We start from the raw sequence: 24897 nt of genomic DNA on the forward strand, positions 1-24897 counted from the left end.
TGTACACCATGTGAACAGTAAATAAGCATCTTTTCATTTTTACGTCACTGCCACTCTCCAAACCCAGCAATGCTTTTATCGAGCCGACCCTTCTGCAGTGGAAAACCGAAGAGAGCGGGAACCGCACTGTAACTAGCCTCTCTTTGTTGTTTGGCTTAGTTCCTGTATCCCAGTGGGAAAGCTCTAATAGTGTATTACTGGGTTTTCAGCAGTTCATGATTAAAAAATATAATTTTATACCCTGCTATGAATAGGCATGTGATCCTGGGTGTTCTCTTGCCTTGTGCCCTGCGATTCTTAGCATAGGCTTCCCATAAACGGTAAAGATGGAACAAATAAAGCCCTGTGACCAAATAGACAGATAGATAGATAGATAGATAGATAGATAGATAGATACTGTAGATAGATAGATAGATAGATACTGTAGATAGATAGATAAGCAGCTTAATTTATATGGGCTGATTATTATGTATGAGACTGACTTTATGCACAATATTTACAGTGTAATGCATACAGGCCTCATCTGAGCAGGTGAATCAATTGCAGCAGGTCATTTTACTTATCTGACTAGCATGTATGATAAATGGGAGAAGCAGATTCCCAGAAAGCCGTAAACGGAGAGCAATAGCCGTTATACCTTGCAGGATGTAATGCTGCCCTTGGGAACTGGAGGAGTAAAGGATCAGAATTTATTTCAGATATTTTTAAGCCTTATTTTGGTGTGTGAGGGTCACTCTGACTTCTGAAGTCAAATTGGCCCCCTAGTTCATAACACGATGTATAGACAGGCATCCAAATTGAATTGTTCACTAAGAAATTCCATCCTGTGGCAAAGGGTCCAGCTTTGGTTTTCTGAATGTACCGAGGGTTATTCCCCGCAAGTCTCTGCTCACGGACAACAAAGTGCAACTTCTCCTTAATGCATAAATTACACGTTAATAGCTGTGTTAAGGCACGCAGGATGAAGAGAAGTCGCCATCAAAAATTTAGTCACTGCTTTATTTTGACTCCCCCTGCAGATATAATTAGCATATGCTGAACAGAAATGCTCTTTTTATTTGGCCTAAATTGAATTATTCCCCTGTCATGTGGCCAGGTGATATGCCATATTGTATAAATTTCAATTCAATAACTACATATTTGATTTTTTTAATCTTGTATGGCAAGATACATATTTCCAGCAGTAAGTGCTGCTCCTGTACCCCACTAACCAGCCTGCCTAATGCTATGAAGTATATCCTTTTGTCCAAGGAATATGTTCTATTCTTTAATTTACCATCATAAAGTTCTGAGCCCACTATTCAAGGTTTTGATACAGGATTTTTCAAAATCGTTCAAATCCTACAGGCTTTCAGCAGCTTCTCATTCACAGAAGTCGAACAGCTCTTTTGATGGTAACTATTGAGAATCCAAGGATAAGAATGAGAAAATAACTAATGCTCCAGAAAGAACAGGAGCTCACATTTCTGCTTTGGTCCGCTCCCTCCCTCCTTGTTATGAAGAAGCTGTGTGACTTATTCAGCACAAAATCACACTAAAAACCTTAACTTGGAGGTCACATGTGGCATGTATGAGCCTGTTGTCTGTCCGTTAATAGCAACATAAACCTGGCACTGGAAATGAAATGCTGTTCTTTAAATTAAAACCCATTAAATATTAATGAGCAGTGCAAAGACATCAAAGATTAATGATGAGTATAGCCTTTGTTTTTGGGATATTTACTCAGCCTCAGTTATCAGACCATGTCAGAGCCCACAGTTGGATCTTTTTCTCAGTAGATGAGCAAGATTCAGTTTAAAAATGGTGGGAAAGTTTGGCTTAAATGTTGGGCGTCATTATAATGGGCCTTCAGGGATGGATTTTGTGTTGTTGCAGCTCTTCTCTAAGTATCATTTATGCATAAATCTGTTGTGTTTGCAGCACTCTGTAGTGTACAAAAAAAAGAGTTTGGATGGAATATGCCATCACTGTTTCAGTTCATCAACTATGTACAGGAGAGAGCTGTAAAATTAAAAGGCCTCTTCAGTTTATTGTAATCTGTTTCTCACGTAGACAAGTTGAGTGTTTTCTACAGAATATAGTGATACGACCCTGACAGTTCAGTTGGGAAAGCGTTCATGCTTCATTAATGACCAATGGCGACCTTTGAGTGAGCATCTGAAAATGCCAAAAGAGTGCAATTTGATAAACCATAATAAAGTAAATTACCAGTATGACTCAGAGAATCAAGATCAGGAGGTGAGACTCACTATTTTGTGGTTTAAGGTCCTGAACAATCTACAAGGATGTTGAGTTGAAACAACACAACCTCAACAGAATGCCAGGGTAACCCCAAAACAGCAGCAGTACAACACCAACGTAATCCCAAAGCTAAAGGAATATTAGTGCAGCACATCACCCATGCGAGTCACATGTGGTACGACCCAAACCATCAAAGAACTGAGACAGTCTGATAAAGAACAGCTAAGTGCCCCTTTCTAGCTCAGCTGGTTTGGCCTCTTTGGCTGTGATCAGAAGGTTGCAGGTGTGGATCCTGCTTGGGGTAGCATAGGCACACCTCTGTTGGGCCTATGATGATGGCTTTCACCCCCCAAAAATGCTCCAGGTTGGCTGGTTAAATAGCTGACCCTGTACTTGTGCCCAAAGCTTCACTCACAACTGTAAATGGGAGAGAAGTATGAGATTTGTGAAAAGGAGCATTCCAGTGTACCTGTAAATAATGGATTGTTTCTTTCTGTAAAAAAATGTTCACCTTCTTTTTTTCCAGATGACCCCACTGTGTCCCAGACGGACTGACAAGCGCTGTCTGGGGTTTGTCTCGCCACCCTGCTGATAGGAGACTGCAGACACTGCCGCCCACTCTAATTCTATTAGTATGGTTCTCTACCAAGGTCCACCCTGAGATCAAGCAATTAGGTCCAAATGGCTTTTTAATGGATTTACCGCAATGTATTTATTACCCGACAGTATCTGTTTCCCGAGCTTGAGGCTTCCCGAATCATAATCACAGCAAATGAAATGCTACTGTTATGTAACCCGGAACAAAAGTCCATCTCTGATAGTTTTGTGTGATGGTCACAGGGCTCTCCAAAATTAATAACTTCCCCCATAAAACACACACACATACACACACACACATTCGTATTCATATCTTTGTGGGAATTTTCCGTTCATTCTTATGGGTAAAACCCTAATGCCAACAATGACAACCTTAAATCCTACCGAGCCCTAACCTTAACCACAAGTAACCAAATAAAAGACTTTTGGAATTTTTAATTTCTAGATAGCAATCACAGATTTTTATAAAACTGAATTTCCTCTTCTGGGGACTGAAAAAAATGGTCCCCACAAAATGAAAATAACAATTTTTAACATTTTTTTATCACATTGTGGGGACATTTGGTCCTCTCATTGCAATGTATACCAGGACTACACACACACACACACACACACACAAACATTTACTTGCGTGTTTTAATGCAATTATCCCTTACCCATTCCCAAAAATCTTACAAAAAGATTTATGAATAAAAGATCCCATGTTGTGCATTTATTTGCAGGGGCTGGTTTGTTATTTCTGGGGTCCCCTTCAAAAAACTCCTTACTGTAGTGACTGTTTGTGGCCAAAAGGGGGCCCCCAAACCTCAGGGGCCCCACACAAAGGCATGGTTTGAGTGCTGGTAAAGACCGGCGTTATTTTTTTGAAGGTGTTCCTGCAACCTCAAAAACGAGAGCTTCATATCTGCAAAACCACACAAGCACACACCACAAATGGAGGAAATAGTGTAGCCTTGGTGTGAAGCAGTCGCTATGTGTTCTCAGCCTTCTCAGTATAACTCTTAGTGCTGCAGTCAGACTTGATCATACCCAGGGACGTTGTCTTCCAATGGACCCAATAAACCCCGGCTCTGTTTACAAGCCGATGATTACTGGCAACAACAAATAGGCCGGCCTCATGATATATATTGCTCCAGGAATCTGTGCCCAAAAGTTTTCATTTTGCTCTCAAGGAGAAGAATAAAGCAAGAGCAAACAGAAGGGAGGCAAGTTTACAAGCGTGACGTGTTTCCCAGTGCACACTAAATGAGAAAATACCGTGGGAGGCTGATCAATTATATACACTATGGAATCTGGCTAGCCAAGTATGCCAATAGAATTATGGGTCTATTAATAATTTATCTTTTAGTCACTTCCATCTTCTCCAGAATCCACAAAACAATAAAGTGTCCCGGTCAGGTGCAATATAGTGCAGAGGTCAGGGATGATGAGACCGGCCAGCACTGCATGATTTGCAGGCTGCATCCTGGTCCTCCGGCTACCTGGTAGCTGCACGTTGCATTTGAATTAAATCACTGAACAGTGCATTACGTATCGTCAGAGAGGTTACCTGACAGCATAGGGAGCTTAGCACATACCAGGCTGGGATAACAGCCAACAGCATAGGGAGCCAGAAAATGTGATGTTTTTTAATTAGCATAAAATATTTAGAATGTGCATTGTAAAGTATATAGAATATAATTTTTGCATAATGTCCATTATAGTAGCAGCTAAATAGCCATATAGGTTTTGAGGAGACCAAGGAAAAACAAACACTTTCTTTCCCACTCAATATTTAGCGAGGTCTACTTTAAGTTATCAAGCAACTAAATAGGCGTATATATATACAGAGTCAAACGTTAACTAAACTTTCATGTTGTTTTTGTTATCAAAGTCATATAAGTACTTTAATGACTCCATATGTTACTTTATATGGAAGAAAAAACACTTTAACTCTTATGTATTATTTTAAATTAGTATAAAATATTTAGGACATATATAATATATGTAGAATAGAATTTCTACATTAAAATACTTTCATTCTGATGACTCCAAATATGTTATTTTAAACTAATATAAAATATTATGCATTAAGTCATCCAACAACTAAATAGCCATATAACGTTTAAGGAGACTAAGGTACATAGACACTAAAACATTTTAATTACTTCAAATGTGTTCTTTTAAATTAACATAAAACATTTAGCCAAAATGTTCTATGTGCTCAGATATTGTGCTTGTTTGCAAATCAGAAAAAATGCTACTTACTTGCATTCTTACTGCATAAACTGATCTGCTTGAAAACCTTGCGTCATTCTTGCTAAAGATTTATGCGTGAATTTAAAATAATTAATTTCTGAGTTGACATCACTTAAAGAAATGTATTAATTATCATTAACATTTTTGAACTACCAACTGCCTTTATATCACTAATTTTATCTCAACCCTTAAAGACATGACAGTAATTTTATAAATACATAGGTTTTTGTTAAAATAACCTGTTTTGTAGGTGCTAATTTATGAATATATTTGCATTGGTGCAAATTAAATATGTGAATGGGTGTTTTTTACACTATAATGAAATGCAAAACAAATAATAGTCCATTGAAATGTATACATTTATTATTAATTGTACACAAGCAAATTTCATTTATAGCTTGAGGCATATATTACATTTTCACTTCTAACTACTATTTCAAAACTTTGTCTTGCCAAGAAACCCCATTACATAGATTACCCTTTAAATACTGAACATAGGGTTGCCAGTTGGTGTCTCTTTTTGCCACCAAATGTACTTCTGTTCTACTCCTACATGACTTGTAATTAACATTATTTGCATTAAAAGTTTTCAGCTGGGCTGAGCAGAAGGAAACAGGTTCTGACGTTCGTAATGGACTTTTTTGGAATTTTTTTGTTAGCCACAGGTAGTTTTTTAACACAATAAAACATTTTTAGTGAATTTAAAATAACCTGTTTATGAGTTTACGTTGATTTATTAACTATCATCATGTTAATTGGCAAGTGCAGGCAGTTTCCAACAGAATGCATCATCCTTTATGTCCTTTACTAATCAGGAATGTGAAACACACATAAATAACATACGAGACAAATGGCCACAGGAAATTTCATGTTGATAACAGATGGAATTGTTATCCCTGAAAAGTCATCCACATGACCAACCCCATAGACAAGCGGATCTGAGAAGACTGAACAGCAAGGGCTATATATCGTACAAAACTGTAGCCGATCAACTAATTATTCCCCGATTTTTCCCCTAAATTAACTCACAGTCACTGGTTTCTTTCACTACTGTATGTTCATCTTTTCTCATTTATGAAGTCTGAACATCAAGTTTGAAATCTAATTTGCATCTAAAAGTCAAGCTGCTTATATTGTCCAATCTAAGCAAACATTGATTTCACAATTTTGTTTATTATAATTACAATATAATGAATGAATGAACTATATTAAAAACTGAACTTGGTGGAAATGAAAGAGATGGATCACTAGGAACAACAATATTCCCAAGACCCATCTGTGGTGTAGCACCAAAGGTAGTTATAAGAGTGATAATCACATGGATGTGAAGGTTTACAGGTCTTGCCATTAAGAGCAGAGTACTTATCATCAGTACTGCAGCAGTAGTCCCAGGTACCACTGTAATCAGTGTAACACCAGGTGTACGTTTTTCCATACCAGCCACAGTTGTGGTTGGAACGGCAGTACCTTCCACCATACCCTTTGCCCATCGGTAAGGGGGGACTGCAATACTCCCATGAACTGCCTACATAACACCAGTAGTAGTCATACCCATGTGTTCCACAGGTGTGGTCACTGTTACACTTGGTTCCTTTGACTGTTATTATGGAATACATAGGAGAACATGATCTCTGTGTAATGCCATAGTAGCAATAATAACCTCTAGCGTCTACATTGTACATGCAAGAGGTAGTGCAGGTTGATACCTCCTCTGGAACGAGGCTGCAAACCAGCTCTTTAGAATCATCAGTGGAAACTTTTATCCCAATCCGTGTGCTGCTCAATCTCTTAATGGGCCCAGTAAATGGCTGGGACAGTACACAAGCCAACCCAGACACATATTTCATGCTCTCTGTCTTTTCAAACCAAGTCTCCAGGCTGTCGAAAGATTCAAGTATTGTGACCTCTGTTACCTTTGGTCTCTTTGAAGGCGTTTGCCCTGTATCGTCAGACTGGCTCATGGCAATGTGAAATGTATTCAGAACATTATTAGACATGACCAGTCCGTGAATCATAGGTAGCTGGATTTTCTTGTAAAATCACAATGTCCTCGGTTTTACGCTTCTCAGAAAAACAGTCATCTATGAAAATTTTTACTTCAGATATTTGATAAAGAGTAGACAGCTGATTATTAAGTTGTGGTACAGTCTTCACATTTATTCTACTGTCAGGCTGATTTAGCCCTATATAGCCAAATGAAAAGGACAGTTCCTCATTGACATTATGCTTATAACACACAGCTGTCCAGACATGTGTAGGAACAGTGACTCTCTGGTAATCTCTTGTGGTAGGAGCATCAAATTCCCCTTGATTTGGTATCCTGTCATCTACTGAAGGTACAGTTCCTGTTACCAGGTAAGCAGTTCCTCCTTTAGGCTGGGCTTTTAAAATGTCCTTGACAGCTCCTTCCCAGTGTTTCCAGTGGACAGGATTGAAGCAAGCACCCATTGGCACACTGTTGGTCAGCGTGAATGTAGCTGCACGGCCTTCATTACACTGGAAACCATTCGGGTTGAGTTGCCCTCTGTCATAGCCCGTGTTGCTGTAGTCATCATTCACAGCTTGTTTGGATTTTATTGCATCTCTGTCGTAATTCTTCTCTGGTTGCATTGAGTCCGCGGAGAAACCAGAAAGCTGAATAAAATAAAAAAAAAGAAAACAAATGAATAGACATATATTTCTGTGTTCATCTGTAATGAATAAATAATAAATGATTTTTCACCTGACAGTGAAGTTTTTTTGTTTAGTGTTTGAATGCTATTTTTTTTTTAATTAAATACAGGTTTCCTATTATCTAATATTTAAGTCTCTTTACTCTTTTCACCTTTTTATTCAACTTCACTCTAACTTAAAAAACATATGATGGAAATGCTAAGATATGTAAATGTGGAAGTCAGCCTGTGCCCTGAAGTACTTTTCCTGTAACATCAGTAACAGTAACCTCCTTGTTCAATTCAGCTTTAATTCATACTTCCTGTATTAGCATTCTGGTCATTCCAGATCAGCTCGGATTTGGGGTAACCTATGCTAAATTACCTCCTGAATATGATCCCACAGTGAACCCACTGTAATACAGTCTGCGGTGAAGTATGATTATAAAACAAAAACATTACATGACTTGATTTTGACTATTGCCATACCCGGCTCGTACAATCCTTCCATGTGCCACGCCCCCCTCGTTACCTCATGTGAATTCCTGATTGTTCTCAGCTGTTCTGCATTTCCGTCCCTTAGTCTTGTGTATTTAAGTTCACATCAGAGTTTGTATCTCGAGTTCCCTCATTGTATTGTTATGGTGATTTTCATCCTGTATGCCTCTAAGTCTTCCCATTAAATCCTTTTTGTCCTTCGCCTGCTTCCCCGGTCGGTGCACTTCGACACATGACAGAATGACGGAACTCCAAAAACAGGTAACCCCCTGATCGAGGATTGCTACCTCGGTTTAGTCGATGAGGTTACCTACTGGCTCGCCCAGCCTGAAGTCCGAGGCGATCCCAAGGCTTGGGCTTTGGCCTATCGGACTCGGGACATCTTAGAGGGGATGTCCCTTACAGAAGAGGGACGTAGTCGAGGTGCGTGACAATCTCCGAAAGCTGCGACGGAGGGTGGCGGAATTGGAAACCCAGAACCCCTCCAAATCCTGGACCCGACGGTGTTTGCTCCATGCGTCACCGCCGCCACTTCACAGTGGCCACCTGCCACTTTGTTGCCCGGATGATCCGCTACCCCCAAAAGTTTGCCCGTGGCTGTGCGGCCAGCACTGGTAGCTCACCCCTTCCGGGACTGTATTGGATGCAATCCCACGGATCCCTAAGGCTCTTAAAGGGGTAGCACCAGCTACCTGGACGCCAACCCCGGCTCCTGCCCCTGTGGTTCCTGTGCTGGCAGATAATGCAGCTCCCCCGGTGGTTCCTGTGCTGGCGGCCGATGCACTGCCCCCTGAGGTGTCTGGTTTTGAAGTCCAGAACCTGTTTATAATTGACATTCATGACCTGCCTGTTCTACCCGTCGTTCATGACCTACCTGTGCTGCCCGAGCCTGACCTGCTGGCCCCGAAGGTCCTTAAAGAGGCCATGCCAGCTGCTGAGGTGCAGACCCCTGCAGCGCCCCCTGTGGTTCCTGTGCCGGCAGTTCCTGCAGCTCTGCCCAAGGTCCTGCCTGCACCACCTACTTTGCCGCCGCCCAAGGTCCCTGCGCCACCTGCTTCGCTGCCACCAGGGGTTCCTGTGGACAATGCTAACCCTAACCCTGGACACTGCTCCCATATCCCCAACTCCCATTACCCTAGTCCATGTCCCCGAGGAGGTCCCGAACTTCTCGACCACCGCTCCTTTCCCCTTGGGGGAGGAGGAGCTTGAATGGGACCACTCAGGGATTTCTCTGATGGGAAGAGGGAGAGGACCCCCACTGGACCCCTTCGGGGAAGTAACTCCCCAACCACCACCACAGCATGGTAGATCCTAGTGGGGTCCCCACCTTTTGGTTTCCCTGAAGGGGAGGGAACACTTGCGCCGGGGTCGTGTCCCCCCCTCCCTGCCCCCTGGCTTGCCCTCGGCCCCTGTGGCTGTGGCTCGGCAGTCATCTGCAGTTCCCCGGGCTCCCACTCGGCTGTTGCCTGCAGCTCCCCGGGCTCCTGCTCAGCGGTCGCCTGCGGGTCCTCCTCCGGCACCTCGTCGGCTGACTTCGATCCCGGCTCCAACACCTCGTTGGTCACCTGCGGGTTCCCCCGCCTCGACTCGTCGGTCGCCTGGAGGTCCCCCCACTCTGGCTTGTCGGTCGGCTGCGCCGTCACTTCCCTTCCCTCCTCACCTTCGCCGAGGTCCCCTCCGACTTCCTCCTCACCTCCCCTGGTGCCCCGCGGTTGCTGAGGGTCCCTCCTGCTCCAGCCTCTTGTCGCCTGTAGCCCCTGCGGCCACCCCCTTTCACCTGTTGGGGTTCCTTTGGGCTCCCTGTTGTTCCCCGTCCTTTCCCTTCCGGGCTCCTGTGTCTGCTCCTCGTCCCTCCGTGTCTCCTTCGTTCACTACCGGCCCCTTTGTTCCTCCCGTTGGTGTTCCCCCTGTGTCTCATTTTTTTGGTGCCCCTCTGCCTATCTGCATTCCCGGTCAGTGGTTGTCCTGCCTTTTGTTCCTGTGGCTGTTCTGTGTGCCTGTCCTGTTCCTGGTGCCCCGCTGATGTTTTGCTTTTGTTTTCCATGTCCCGTGTCCCCGGTCTCGTTGCTTTGCTCCCCTTAGGTACGCCGTTTTTTTCATACGGCAAGATATGTATACGTGAAACGGGTTTTGCACATTTGTGGATCATGTCCTGACTATTTGTGGATTATGTTACATTTGTGACTTTGCTCCTATTCATTTGCGGATTTTTGTCAAGTTTGCACCACTACGCAGCCCCTAAGAGGTGGGCAAATATCTTTTGAAATAGTTTTGTGTTCACTCACAATAGTTTTGCGATTCCGTTAAACTTACCCATGCACTTGCTACAGGTATTTGTGCTATGAAATGCCATGGATAAACATAAATAATAGACATGTCCTGTAAAGTGTGCTTTAAGTTGTAAACTATGGGGGACAATGTACACCATGCAACTTTAATACTATGTGTTTTTATACATATTTATTAATAATTGCACTGTGTCCATTCACTGCAAGTGACAAATTTAAGCTAGACAGCTGGGCTATTGAATATGAAGTGCACACTGTCACGTCCAGCCTCCCCCTGCTTGTCTGCTCTCCAAAGCTTGTTAGTCTTACCTCTTGTTCCTGTCCTCTTCTTAACAGGCCACAGCTGCCTTGTGTTTACTCCTCTGTTAATCATGTACATTGTCACACCCCGACCACACCCCCAACGGGCAAAGTGCATTAACTGATCAACGGAATCACCCACACCTGACGAAATGGTTTTAAAAAGTGTAACCTCGCATCGCTCTGACGCAAGGTATTGTTAATTCCGATGCAACTTACTAAGCACTTTCTCTTTGTCTCCCGCGCAGCCCTAGTCCTGTCCTCCTGTGTATTTCCCGTTCCTCCCCGCTTCTTCGGATCCCGCCTGTGTCCTACTTCCCTTCTTCTGGTGACAACCCTCGTCTTGACTATCTCAGCTTCTCTGACTTCTCTCTCCGTGCCCCATTTACGTCCCTGGATTGCCCCTTCTGACTCTGGCTGTCTGTGTTGGAATAAACTTCAGCTCCAGTGAAATCATTCACAAAATGATTTTTGTCCCCAAAATGACTGTAATTCACGAAATGCATTTTGTCCATGAAATGCAAAGTGATGATATCAATTCTGTGCACAAAATGAAACATTCCTTTTGATTTCTGTGCACGACAGAAAGTGAAGTCTGCATTACTTGATTTCATCATTAAATAATGCTTTTTGTGGTACAGAATATATATTTTGTACACCAAAATGAACATGACACTTGGTGCCCCGTACTATTGCAAGGGAACTCAAAAGTATTCAAGCTCAAAAAATATTTTCCCACCCAGACCTCTTAGGGGCTCCGTATACCGCAGCTGATCTAGAAAAAAATCACAAATATATCACTATCCACAAATATGTATTTTAATTGTATTGTATACAATCATATACACAAAAACATGAAGCGATCTGTATCCTTGAAATGGGTTTTGCACGTTTGTGGATTGCTTCCCGTCTATTTGTGGATCGCATTACATTTGTGACCTCACTCCTTTTTATTTGCGGATTTTTGCCAGCTGATCTGTACAAAAAATCCATAAATATGAGGTGCAGGTGTGATATATATCGTTATCGTAATGTGAAATTATTTATATTGCGATATGAGATTTTGGTCATATGGCATAGCCCTATTTAAAATTTTCTTCCTGTATTTAAAAGAATTGTCAGATGTTTAAGAGAACAGTACTAGTTACCTTTCAACAATTTATTTAAGAAGACAGTTGCTTTTTTTCATATGTATGTCACCATTCCCCTACACAGGTGCAAAATAGAAGCAATTTTTTATAAAGACGACAAAACACAACTGTAAATGGACTGTGTTTCCACTGAGTAATATTATGCAAATAAGCTGGATCATTCCAAATAAATTTGGCAAAAGATCACCCAAGACGTCATAAGTGTTGACGTGGTGATTTTGACTGCACCCACTGCAATAGCCATGGAGATGTTTAACCAAAGGCGACGAGGGCCTGTGATGCACGCAATTCGCCTTATTTACCTATGTCACCGCCTTAAACCACTACGAGGCAAGGGGGGCGGTTGGAAAGTAATGTTGGACTGCTGGATACCAGCAATGGGCACCTCACTGCTGTGTTCCCAAATGTACATCTGCCAAAAGGAACAAAACTTATAGAGGTTAAACCTTCCATCATTTCCCCAAAGATCCAGAACATTGCTGTGAATGGATTCACAAATTAAGAAGAGATCCGGTTTCCATTTTAAGGCAAAATGTTAACAGCATAGGGACATGTCTTCTTGCTTCTTTGCCAATTATTTGGATTGTCCTGCTTCCTCTGGCTCCATTCATCTCAACCTAGCCAACATCAATACTCCTGCAACTTGAGTTTGGCGACTTTCTTTGGTTCACGGCTAAAAGCAACATCAAGCACCCCATCAGGGAATCGAACCCCAGTCTCCTACTTGACAGGCGGGGATACTCATCACTACACTAAAGAGGAGACAGGCAAAGGTCACGCCTGCACAAACGTGTCCCGTGGCACTGTGGTATACTTACGTGTTCCTCACATTCCATTGCGTTTGATGCTGTGATACCAGCATGACGGCAAACAAAATTTATTAAACTTAACTCAGTGGAAGCGCTTCTATTAAGACAACATGAATCTATTGAATTAATGGTGAGATTTTGCCTTTTGGTTTCACAGTTCCATTTGATTATTGGTTTGCTCATTTAGATCAATGATTCAAATGGGGATTTGGGAATGATTCACACCTATTCTCTGTTTCATATGGACACATACCCTACTTTCTTTCCCCCAATATACCAGAATAAATAAGATTTGAACTGACCTCCTAAGGCATGGGATGGTGAAGGCTCCTTGGCTCGATTAACTCACTGACTGTAATGTGGACATTCTAGCGCTTTCATTTCATTATGAAGGATTCCAAATTGGTCAACATGCTAGAATTTTCCATTTTTTTCCATGTATCAGCCGTTTTCTATGCAAACTGAAGACACGTCTCAAAGTTTCCCTAAGAACCAGCAGGAATGCCATGCCAGGTGAGTCAAGGTTGACGCGGTCCATTGGCTACACTGAAGAACCAGGAAGCAGCTGCATCTGGTCTGGGTCCCATGGTGTAATGGCCAGCACTCTGGGCTTTGAATCCAGTGATTCGAGTTCAAGTCTTAGTGGGGTCTTTGTCTTAAAGCGTAGTAGTCTCTTGTATGATTCTGTGTGAAGGGACCAGCCATTGTTCCCCTGAGAGCAAAGGGAGGAGTGTCTTTGCTGCTTTGCCCATCTCGTTCAATTATCCTGCTTCTTGCTCCGATCCTCTCAAGCTACCATTCACTTCTGTGTGTCAGCTGTATCATACACAAACTGAAGATATGTCTCAAAGGTTTACTAAGGTCCAACAGGAATGTTGTGCCATCTTAGTCAAGGTTCACCATGTCCATAGGCTACGGTGAAGAAGCAGCAAGACGATAAGGGAAGCTGTGGTCCCATGGTGTAATGGTCAGCATTCGGGACTCCAGTAATCCAAGTTCAAATCTTGGTGGGACCTGCTGCCTGGAAGATTACTTACTGCATTCTACATGTAAGGAACAACAGTTGTTGCCTTAAGTAGGTTATTATCTGATGCTATGAAGCAGTTTAGCCATATTGACATTATCTAGCTAGGCTAACTACTAAGCAGTTATGGATTACATGTAATCAGGGTTGTGTTATTAGATTACAGAAGATTAGTAACTGTGATTTATAATGTTATTCTTTGTAATTTAATTACATAATCCAAATCACACATACCCCCAAACTATACAGGTCATAAGTGGGAAATCTTACTCAGAAAGGTTCATTTTGTATACAAGTTATTGCTGCAAGTCCCTAATTAGATTACTAATTAGAAGACTGATTAGCTGAACTGAAGAATCCTCACACCTGGGTTTGAACAGCTAACCTATAGGTCATCCTGAAAACCTTAAACCAAGTAAAGAAGCAACTGATTCATGGGTAACATTAAGCAAATCATAGCTCCTTAGACTAGCCAACGTCCTTCCGTGGCTACCCTGGTCTTAAAACACAATGAAATCAAGAGAGAACCGTTTCCTGTTTATGATAGCCATTGCTAAGATAGACTAAATTAAGAACATAACTATCACACCCGGCTCCTCGTCCGATCCTCGTGTGTGCCACGCCCCCCTCGTTACCTCGTGTTAATTCCTGATTGTTCTCACCTGTTGCTTGTTGTATTCAGCCTGTCTTGTGTATATTAGTCCACGTCTTCCTTTGTTTCCAAGATCCGTCATTGTTGTGTCGTGATGTTCCTTCATGTTTGCCCGGAATAAACCCTGTTTATTCATATTTACGGCTACGCTCGCCTGTTTCCCCGCTTGCCTCGCACGCCGGCATCACAATAACAATAAAGCATTAACATTGATTTTATATGTAATATTACAGATACGCCTGGACACAAGAGTGTTTTTAGGGCAGGGCTGCCAAAAATTTTTTTTTCTCTTTAATCTATCGACTCTTTTACCGATTGGTAAATTCATCGAATTTTCCTCCAGAAAATCAGATTTAAGTTAAGCCTAATTTTATTTTGACAACAAACTATATGTCATTGGAGGACTTCATGGATGCCAGCTTTTTGGCACTATGTGGACGTTACTTACACCCACAATTTGATAAGCAGATTAGTAATACACCTAAAGTACGTATTGAGGTGAGACGTACTGTGATGCCCAAAAGTTAGTAATCTGTATATGTATCCTTAGGCTTATTAAATTCAGTAACGGAGCTCGCCACTGGCAACTGTTTTGGTATACCATGGAAGCAGTAAGCACTGATGTTGAGGTGAAAGAAGGGACAGATCCGCAGTAACAACATCTTTTAAAAAGGAGATATTGTGGTTTAACCTAGGTAAGAAGACGTTGGTGGTGTGGCGGTACTTTTTACAGCTACAGTCCTACACGTTTTTTTTCTTTGGTAAATGTGGTTTTCATTTTTATTTGAGTTCACCAATTATATTTTTTTTAAATGTAGCATACGTTTTTGTTTCAGTTTCAGTTTGCGACACTAACATTGGTCCCAAAAAGCCCAATGTGCACGAAGACTAAAGCTGTAATATGGCCAGAATGTCATCACGGCAATCAATCATTCAATCAATTAATCAATCAATCGATAAAATAGGTAATAAGATAATTATTGCGATAAATGCCAGAATTTTATTTCTTTCCAATTCAATGCCTGATTTTTATCCCTGAGTTCAAATTGAAGAAGTCAGATGGTTAATCGTAGTTACACACTATTCTTTATCGTCAGAACTTGGCAAGCAGTGGTGATGGCCAAAATAATGCTTCCAGAACAATTTCCTATATTTTCTGACCCCACTACATGGAGCTCTGTTCAAAAAAAGGGTTCAAAGCATGCCAAAAACGGAAACTAAAAGCATCATTTGGGCTCAAAAATATTGCAAATGGTTCATGAAGCATTGTTTTGACCATCTCTACCAAATGGCATTTCGCATTTCAAGAGTCTGAGGTAGAAGATTAACAGGATATTTTAGTCAGTGCCAAAAAACACCACCGCTGGCACTCTTCCTATTGTTTCTTAATTCTCTGTGGATTATTGCTATGTGGATTTCTTATGGACTGAATTTTACTGTGGGGTCTCCTTTTGGATTCTGCTGGATAACCCTTATTGAAACCTTCTTAACATTATTTCTCTAAACCTTCTTAATGCTACATCATTCATAAATTGTTTCTTAACACTCTAACATGTTTCATGAAACGTTCTTAGTTAAGCATATCTTCCGTAAGATATTATTTCATAAGGTTGGTCGAATTGGCGTCAGTAATGTGCGGATTCATAATGAAACACAAGGAACATGCTGTTGATTGTGTATTTAATTATTTATTGGGAAGGAGGGGTGGTGGTGGGGGGTTCTGTCAATATTAGGGTGGACGTGTTACCCCAATTTCCGAACACCTCTGGAACGCACACACCTCTATAAATGTGCCAGAGTCACAGTATATCAACACTGGTTCATTAGGGTGATAAGAGTCGAATACTGCAGGTTCGATTACATATAAGTCTAACATATTTTCCCCAAAAAACACCCTGGAATAGTCCTTAGTAGTCAGTACTGCACATAGGACATTGTCTTATGTCTAGACAGTAACGCAACTTTTCTTTCGGCTATTGTGTCATTGCTCCTACCAATATCAATGACATGTATAGATATTAGTGTACACAGGTGTTTTATGAAACAAATAAAAATAAAATCATGATACTACAATTGGGTTCCTGCACCCAATTGGTGAAAATCATATTTACGATTAGACGAATCAGGTTGTCAATTTTGTATTTTATTTTTAGGTTCTCACCAGTTCTTATTAATGCAATATTTTGAAGCATTCCTGCAGTATTAATTTTATAAAGAACACCACTTTCTCTCATGCAGCAGTCAAGCAATTGCTGCATGGAGGGAATAATAAATAAGCAATCGATGTCAACCAATCAGGTGTTCTGGCACCTATTAAGGTCACACTTAAGAAGCTCTCCCTTGAGCAATCTCATAAGAGATTGTTCGAGAAGCATACACAGAAAACAAATACCTTTGGTAAGATATTTAGAGTTTTCGTAAGACGCTAAGAGTGACCATTAATCAAGAATCCGGGCCCTGCTGGCTTTGGTCTTACCAGCTCTCCCGGTGAGTTGCCCTGTTGTTTTAACGGTTTTGTCAGTTGTTTCTGCCTACCTACCCTATTGTTTTCTATTGTTTTTCAATAAATCCCCCGTTTTCATGGCTGTTTGCACTTGTGATCCACCGCTGATCCTGACAAGTAGTCACAGAGAAGGTGATGTGATTTTATATTGCAAAGCTTGTCGCTGGTGTCATGACCCGATTGTCTTCTCCTTCTGTGTGCCACAACCCCCTTGTTAACCCCGTGTGGTTTCCCCCGTTTTTAGGAGGTCCCCGTCTGTCGAACCATCGCTCTTCCTCCCTTAGTGGAGATGGAGGAGGAGCTTGAATGGGACCCCTCACGGATTACCCTATCATCCCCAATGACTCCTTCGCCACTGCCTCAACGTGACAGATCCCGGCCAGGTCCCTGCCTCTCAGTCTCACAGAAAGGGAGGGGACACCTGCGCCAGGGTCAGGTCCTGCCCACCCTAACCCCTGGCTCACCTTTGATCCCTCTGGCTGCAGCTCGGCATTCGCTTGCGGGTCCTCCGGCTCCGGCTCAGCGGTCACCTGTGGTTCCCCTGGCTTCGGCTTGGGGGTTACCCTCGGTTCCGCCTGTGGGGCCTCATCGGCCGGCTGCGGTCCCGCCTCCGACGCCTCGTCGGTCGACTGTGGGTCCCCCGACGTCGACTCGTTGGTCACCTGCGCCTTGGCCAGCTGTGGCTGCCCTTTTGCCTGCTGCGGCAGCTGTTCCTTCCTCGCCTCCTCGGTTGTCCCCTTCACCTTCCTCCTCACCCCCTTCGTTGGTCCCCCCGCCTTCCTCCTCGCTCCTTTTGATGTTCCCTCGAGCACCTCCCTCACTCTTGCCGAGGGTCCCGCCTGCTCCGGCCTCGTGGTCGCCTGCTGCCCCTGCGGCTTCCGCTTCTTGCCTGCCGGGGTTCCCTTCGGCTCCCCATGTCCCTCCGCCCTTTGCCTCTGTGCCCCGTGTTTCCTCCCCGTCCCTCTGTGCCTTTTGTTCCCTGCTGGTCCCTTTGTGTCTCCTGTTGGTGTGTCCCCTGGTGTTCCTCCATTGTCATTTGTGTTTCCAGGTCCTGTGTTTCCGTCGTTGGTGCCCCTATGTTTGTCCGCGTTCCCCGCGGTCTGTTGTCTATTGCCTGAAGTGGTGTCTTTGTGCCTGTTCTGTGCGTCTGTGCTGTTCCCCATGATGTGTTGATGATTTTTGCTTTTGTTTCCCCAGGTTTCATCATGTCCTTGGTCTCATCTCCTCGCTCCCCTTAGGCACGCCTGGAGTGCGCGCCTTTGGGGGGGTGGGTACAGTCATGCCCCGATCGTCTGCTCCTTCCATGTGCCATGCCCCCTCGTTAACCCCGTGTGGATTCCCCATGTTTACCAGCTGTTTCTGATTGTTGTCATTAGTCCAAATGTATTTAAGTCTACATTAGGTATGTTTTCCCCAGTTTGGTCACTGAAGTCTTACGTCAGTCTTGTGCTTTGCCTTGCGTTTTCCTATAATAAATATCTCGTTCCCCGTTTCCTCGCCTCCCTGTTCCTGCTTCCTCGGTCGACGTGCACGACAGCCAGCAACATGTTTAGTCTTAAATTATATGGAAATTACATCAAGCAGTGATGTACATCAACATTGAGGGGAAATTATATCGCGATAATTATTGTTATCTTTTGACGCCCAGCCTTAACAAATACAGACTAGTACTGTTAACGTAGAATAATTCCAGATTCTAGCCTAAACATTTTCTCAGATGCTTTATCAATGGAAATTCTAAGTTAACAAGCAGACTGTCACGATCAGGAACAGGTGATCCGGGAAGCATTTGAGTGGAGCCAGGAATACTTAGAAAGGGGGTTTATTCTGGGCAAACAAGAAGAATGGCGACAAACATCGAACATGACATGACACCACAATGACTGATCTGGGGAAGACTGACTGAGACTCGGACTAAATACACAAGACTAGGCAAAAAGAACAGGAAACAGGTGAGTACAATCAGGGATTAACACGAGGTAACAAGGTGGGCGTGGCACACACGAGGATCGGACGGAGCTGGGTGTGACACAGACAACTTTATGGCTTTAATATTGAGTGTGTTTAGCAGCTACAAGGACAAAAGATATTAAAAAGCTCCCCATAGTAATGGTAATTTAATAAACATAAATAGACAACACATAGTTTTGCCTAGTCTAGCGCCTGTGTGTTTTCTGTTAAAGTGATAGTATATCACTACAGTGTATAAACCACCTTTTTGTTTTGTGATAATTTGAACTACTCCCATAAGTACATAGCGATATTGAAGGAAAATATTTATTATAATAAATAGCAGCATTTTAGAAATCGAAAAAGTAATGTAATCTCATAAAAATATTTTTTTTAAAAGATGCATCGATTTAAAATATTGATATAGATACATTTTCAGCATCAACGTCGTCTACTATGTCGGCTAATCACAGCAGCCAAAGTTCAGAGCTCTTCACTGAAGAGTCTTTCATGAAGACCCCGGTTGGCATGCAAAAGCTGAAGGAGGGTGCTGTGCCAACTTTGTTTCCCTGGAGTAAAATCATTGTGAGGCCTGTAAAGAGGGCTCTTCTCAGAGAAACTACACGACATTTTTTCCGTGCAGTTAAATTACCAATCCACAATGCATTGAGTTGAGGAAAGTGACAAGTGTATTCCTGAGCAGAAATGCATTCCCTACCCTGGGTTCCATGCAAAGTACCTTATCAATATTGTCACACCTGTTCCACCCTCTTCCTGGTGAGTGGGCAAAGACACAGCTGACAACCATTTGCACGAATTACTTAACCCAGTTGTTGCTTGCCCTGCCCGACCTACCCTCAAATCCGGACCCCTGTTCTCTCCTTGAAGTTCCCTGGTTTGCCTCCCTCCTGTGTCAAGTCTCTGTCCCTGAACTGATCCACGACTTCCGACCTCCTGGCTTTCATATACCCCAACCTCAGTTCTGCCTAGTGATTTCACGTCTGATACCTGGGCCCTGAGCCTCTCCAGGTCCATTATACACAGCAGCAAGAGACGTGACTCCACTAATTACAATCTTTTATTAACAATCACAATAATAAAACACCATCCACACTACAAAATAAAACCTCCGGGCTGGTGAACAGGATGGGAGGTTAAGCAGTCAGGCAGAAGATGGCATCCTGGAACAAAGCACTACAATTCCCATGCACACATACCAGTGCCCTGCTGCTGCACACAACACAAAACGCCACCACATCAAAGTTCCCTTCCTCCCTAGTGGCGTACCAACCCAAAACAGTCTTAAAACACACACACACAACATAAATAAATAAAAACCCTTGCTCTAGACAATTAAACCTGGAAGAACCAGTTAAACGGGGAATTACAATTCATCAATCCCCACATTCACAATACAGCAAAAGAGGCAAAGCAGCAGCAACTGTAGGGCAGGCAATCCAGACCGCAGCTGTAATAGAGCAGGCAGAACAGCAGCACTTAATGGCGTTTCATGATCTTTCCAACCAACCAGATAAATATCATCTCCATCCACGTTGCCTGCAAAGGATGACGGCAGGCAAAACAAATTGATTGAACACATGATCACTGACAGATCTAACTTACGGGCGAATTTACAAAATAAGCCCATTATCCAGTCGCCAGCACCACCGTTTACCCGCAAGCAACGCACGCCCAGGCACAAACATTTGAATACGGGCCTAGGTGCTCTGCGTATTCTCCACAGTTTCCCCCCGGGCTTTGACCCACAAGTAACAGAAAAAGCCGATACACAGAAGAAGCATGGAGCATAGCAGAGGTTCCCTTTTTGGCACACTCTAGCACCATATGGCGGTATTGTCTGTCTTCGGATAATACCATAGCAACGAGGATTAGTGTGCTTCTCAGTAAAATACAAAAGTACAACATACAGCATGTGCAAAATGTACAGCGCTGTAAAGCTGTCCAATTCACCGCTCACCTAAAGGGTACTTTTCTACCACACTAGGTACCATACTTCTGGTACTTCAAGAAGGTACCAAAAGTACAGTACTTCAAGGTGTTGATTTTCCACTGCCGTAAAAACTGGGTATTGGAGCTAAATGACATCACAACAAGAGGCGGGGTTATTTTGTAGTGTATTTGAAAAATGGCTGTAGTAGGACTGGACAACGTGCCATATTAACACCAACATCTCATGTTATTCACATCCAATTCTAATATTGCCAGTCAGCTAGAAGTCTCGCATTTTCATCCTTGCTGTTTGAATCACTCTGTCTTGTTGCATGGGGCACGGAGCGGGGAAACACGAGCAGGAATCCAGGAAGTCAAGGAACATGGGGTTTATTCAGGATCTCACACAGGGAAACACGCAATGACATTAAATGACATTAATGACCGGACTCGGGAAACATACTGAAACGCGGACTTAAATACATCAGACTAATTAACAACAACAAGAAACAGCTGGTAACATGGGGGTTCCACACGAGGTAGATGAGGGGGCGTGGCACATGGGACGATCGGATGAGCAGGGCATGACACACTTCTAGACGTGTTTTTGAGCAATTTATGTTGAACTCCTTGTTTCATGGATACCCCAATATTAATTACATCAAAATCACATTGCAATATTTGAAAAATTTCTAATACTGTGCTATTATAGTATACTGTACAAAATACTTTATTTATTGTTATGCTATCCTGATCTTGTTGTATCTTGTACTTTAAGAATGTGCAGATCAGCTGACATCCTCAGTGATATGTTTAACATCTCCCTGAGTCAAGCAGTTGTACCTTCTTGCCTGAAAACCACCACAATCATTCTAGTTCCCAAGAAATCACCTGTGTCCTGCATGTCTGAATGACTACTGTCCTATGGCATTCACATCAGGCGTTATCAAGTGCTTCGAAAGACTAGTCATGGGCCACACCAAAGCTGCCCTTCCCAGTTCCTTGTTCTCCAGTTCACCTACCACCCAAACCATTCCATTGACGATACCATTTCCACCACACTTCACCTGTCACTGACCCACCTGGATAGTAGAGACTTCTTGAAGTTCACCATTTAATACAATAATTCCTCCGAAAATGTCCATAAATTGAGAGCGCTGGGTCTGAACATCCCCTTTGTAAACTGGATCATTGACTTTCTGACAGAAAGGCCTCAGTCAGTCCGCATTGGCACCTACATCTCCAGCACCATCACACTAAGCTTAGAAGTGCCTCAGGGCTGCATTCTCAGCCCTCTGCTCTTTACACTACTCACCCATGATTGCACAGTGAAGTTCAGCTGAAACAATATCATCAAATTAATAGACGGCACAATTGGGCCACATGGACAATAATGATATCTCATCATGCATGGAGGAAACGGCAAGACTTGTCAACTATTGAAAGCCTGCTGTCCAGCTGCATCACTGTCTGGTACAGGAACTGCAAGATTTCAGGCTGCAACACACTGCAGTGTATAGTGACGGAAGCTGAGAAAATCATTGGGTTGCCCCTACATTTACCACAACCGCTGCCTTCATAGAGCTAGCAACATTGAGAAAGACCAATTCCACCCACTATGTGGACTTTTTTCTCTCTTGCCGTCTGGTCAAAGGTGTCGAAGCATTCATGCTGATTCCACCAGCATAACAGCTTCATACCGCAAGCCATCAGAATTCTTAATGCAGATTTATGAATCTCTGCCTAGCCAAGTGTCATTCTAGTAAACTACCCGACTGTTTACCTCACAATAACTCCATTATTATACTCTTAATGCCTCTGACTTTACTTATACTGTAACTCTCAACCAATGCTGCTATAACCTCCCTATGTGGTATAATTTGATAGCCAGCATGCCGCTAAGTGTCACGCTATCCCGGTCATATTTATATCTATGTACATGGCCTTATATTGCATATTGTTGCAATGTTTACTGTTGCTTTTGTCTGTGTGCACATATTTTTCTTTTATGTTAATGTATGTTACACCCCAGTCCGTGGAGAAATGTCAGCTCATCACATTATGTACATGTACTGTACCACAGCTGCAATGAAGTACTGACTTGTACTGGAACTTGGGTGTGGTGTCACTCCCAGCTCCGACTCCCGAGGTAAATGGAACACAGCATATCTAGAAGCATGGTTGCCAGATTGTCTCGATGATTTCCTGCCCGAAAGGGATTCCCGGCTAATAACGAGCAAAACGCACCTGATTTATATATGATATTCAGTCATCTCACATACTTCCTTGCTCAAGTATGAATGAGTATTATCAGTATCTGAGAAAGAAGAACAGTACGGCTGTGTATCAGTATACACACTTATACACACTTATAATGTAACATGACTTGTATTGCCAGGTTGTTTTGAACTTTTAAATCGATATTAACATAGTCGTAATAGCCTAAGTATTAGGTAATATACTGTTTTATGATCCGTGACCTGTTTTATTTGTTTGTATGTTGTATGTCTGTATTTTAACAAAATACAATGTCATATGATATGTTACATAGGTTTTATGAGTTTACATAAACAGAAACGATCGTTTTCACATGTTACAAAAAAGAGCTTTCCTTTCATTGTTTTCAGTGGTGTGCACTCTCAAGACGGGCATGCATTCTACGGCAGGGATGCCTTTTTCAGCATGACACCTGTGCTTGTCGTCAAGCATTCAGCAAAGTTTGTCCAGCAAATGTTTGCTCCACTCGGTTATCCACTCAGCAAATTCCTTAAGATTTTTCCTTAGCTAAGGAGACCTTTTCAGGGATTCTGTGCAACACCCTGAAATAAATCCCTCAGCTAAAGAGAAATTAAACCTTAATTGTCATACTCAAGAGGAAAACTTAAGGTGTTTTGTGTAGCCGGACTGCTGGTGTTTAGACTTTTCAGATTTGGTTTTAATTTTCAGTTCATCAATGCCACATGCTCTTCAAAATTAACCCTCCACACACCCCCAGAAAGAAAGACGTTTCACCTGAGGCTCAATGAACCAGAAACCGCTCTTTTCTCCATCATGGTTGCTGCAGGTTGGATCAAAGGTGTAGGCGCTGTACACAGGAATCTTGTGGAAGGTTGAATAAAGAGAAGCATAGAAATTCCCACCATTCTCGTATTGCTGGCAGATTTTCTTGCCGTTTTGATCCATGCCCTGTGGTTCTTTGCCCTTATAAAAGAATTTACTGCACTCATCAAAATCATCAACAACTTTTGCCCAAATGGGCACTTCTGCCAAGAGATTGAAGATGAACAGAGTCAAAATGATCATGATGTAAGTTCTGAAGGCAGTCAAGTTCAGTGAATTATTTCACTTTCCGTTTCAGGCTTATATATAATCAAAGACAAGGTCAAAGAGACAAGAGAGCGATTACCCGGTAGTATAGGAGGAGCTTGACAGCAGTAAAATCTAGGAGAGAACAGAAGATTCTGTCGTGGTGGGTTTCTCATCGTGGCACCAGTGGAATTTCAAAAATATAAGGTCATTTATATATTTTTTAAGTTTTATGTTGTTCAGTTGATTTTACTTAAAATGTACATTACAAAAGTAAAATGAAGTGCAAATTTAATCCGCATTGGAATTTAAAACCTAAGTGTAATAAATTATACAAAGAATATATTATTTTTTTCACATCCATGTGCTTGAGCTAGCATGGTCTCCCAGCTGCGGCAACCTCCTTGTGCTGTGCTACCTCTGCTGGTTGTGCTTGCAGCTGGGGTCACACCACAGCCCTCGGGGTCCACTGTGGTGCCCGCCTTCCTCATTCACCAATGTCACCTCCACCAAAGGTCCGGATGGGCTGGTTGGAAGCGGCTTCAGGGCTCGCTGCACGGGTCAAGGGCTTCTCAGTATGACAGGGTGGCGCCTTCCTGACTCAGTCCTCCCCTGCTTGTCTGCTGCTGGCTCTGGCACTGGCTTCCAGGATGGCCTGGTGTCCCATCTTCCACAGCACCAGCATCCAGCGGTTGTACACCACCGTCTCCCCGGAAACGCTGCCACTCGCGGTTCACTG

General features: G+C 42.8%; 2 protein-coding genes across 2 annotated transcripts; both read right to left on the minus strand.

Moving 5' to 3' along the window:
- Positions 1 to 5416: 5416 nt before the first annotated feature.
- Positions 5417 to 24187, minus strand: LOC111858535 (endonuclease domain-containing 1 protein-like). Its single transcript, XM_023840385.2, has 2 exons — positions 23865 to 24187; positions 5417 to 7710 (listed from the first exon to the last, which is right to left on the minus strand). The coding sequence occupies exons 1-2, from the start codon at positions 24153 to 24155 to the stop codon at positions 7066 to 7068; spliced, it is 936 nt and encodes a 311-aa protein (XP_023696153.1). The 5' UTR covers positions 24156 to 24187; the 3' UTR covers positions 5417 to 7065.
- LOC140578561 (uncharacterized) lies at positions 9128 to 18115 on the minus strand. The gene is made up of 3 exons (XM_072700073.1): positions 17417 to 18115; positions 9264 to 10087; positions 9128 to 9227 (listed from the first exon to the last, which is right to left on the minus strand). Exons 1-2 carry the CDS (start codon positions 18113 to 18115, stop codon positions 9356 to 9358), a joined length of 1431 nt encoding a protein of 476 aa, XP_072556174.1. The 3' UTR covers positions 9128 to 9227; positions 9264 to 9355.
- Positions 24188 to 24897: the final 710 nt, after the last annotated feature.

This window comes from Paramormyrops kingsleyae, chromosome 1, assembly GCF_048594095.1.
Source record: "Paramormyrops kingsleyae isolate MSU_618 chromosome 1, PKINGS_0.4, whole genome shotgun sequence".
NCBI classification, from domain to species: Eukaryota; Metazoa; Chordata; class Actinopteri; order Osteoglossiformes; family Mormyridae; genus Paramormyrops; species Paramormyrops kingsleyae.

What these genes read in the sequence shown, in the direction of transcription:
- LOC111858535 (XM_023840385.2), bottom strand. Translation starts at nt 24,155, where the DNA reads ATGATCATTTTGACTCTGTTCATCTTCAATCTCTTGGCAGAAGTGCCC. An exon ending in TCTGGTTCATTGAGCCTCAG is followed by an intron (nt 7,711 to 23,864) that starts GTGAAACGTCTT and finishes TATTTTATTCAG; the next exon opens with CTTTCTGGTTTCTCCGCGGA.
- LOC140578561 (XM_072700073.1), bottom strand. Translation starts at nt 18,115, where the DNA reads ATGGGGAACAGCACAGACGCACAGAACAGGCACAAAGACACCACTTCA. An exon ending in TGCAGCCAGAGGGATCAAAG is followed by an intron (nt 10,088 to 17,416) that starts GTGAGCCAGGGG and finishes TAGTGAACGAAG; the next exon opens with GAGACACGGAGGGACGAGGA.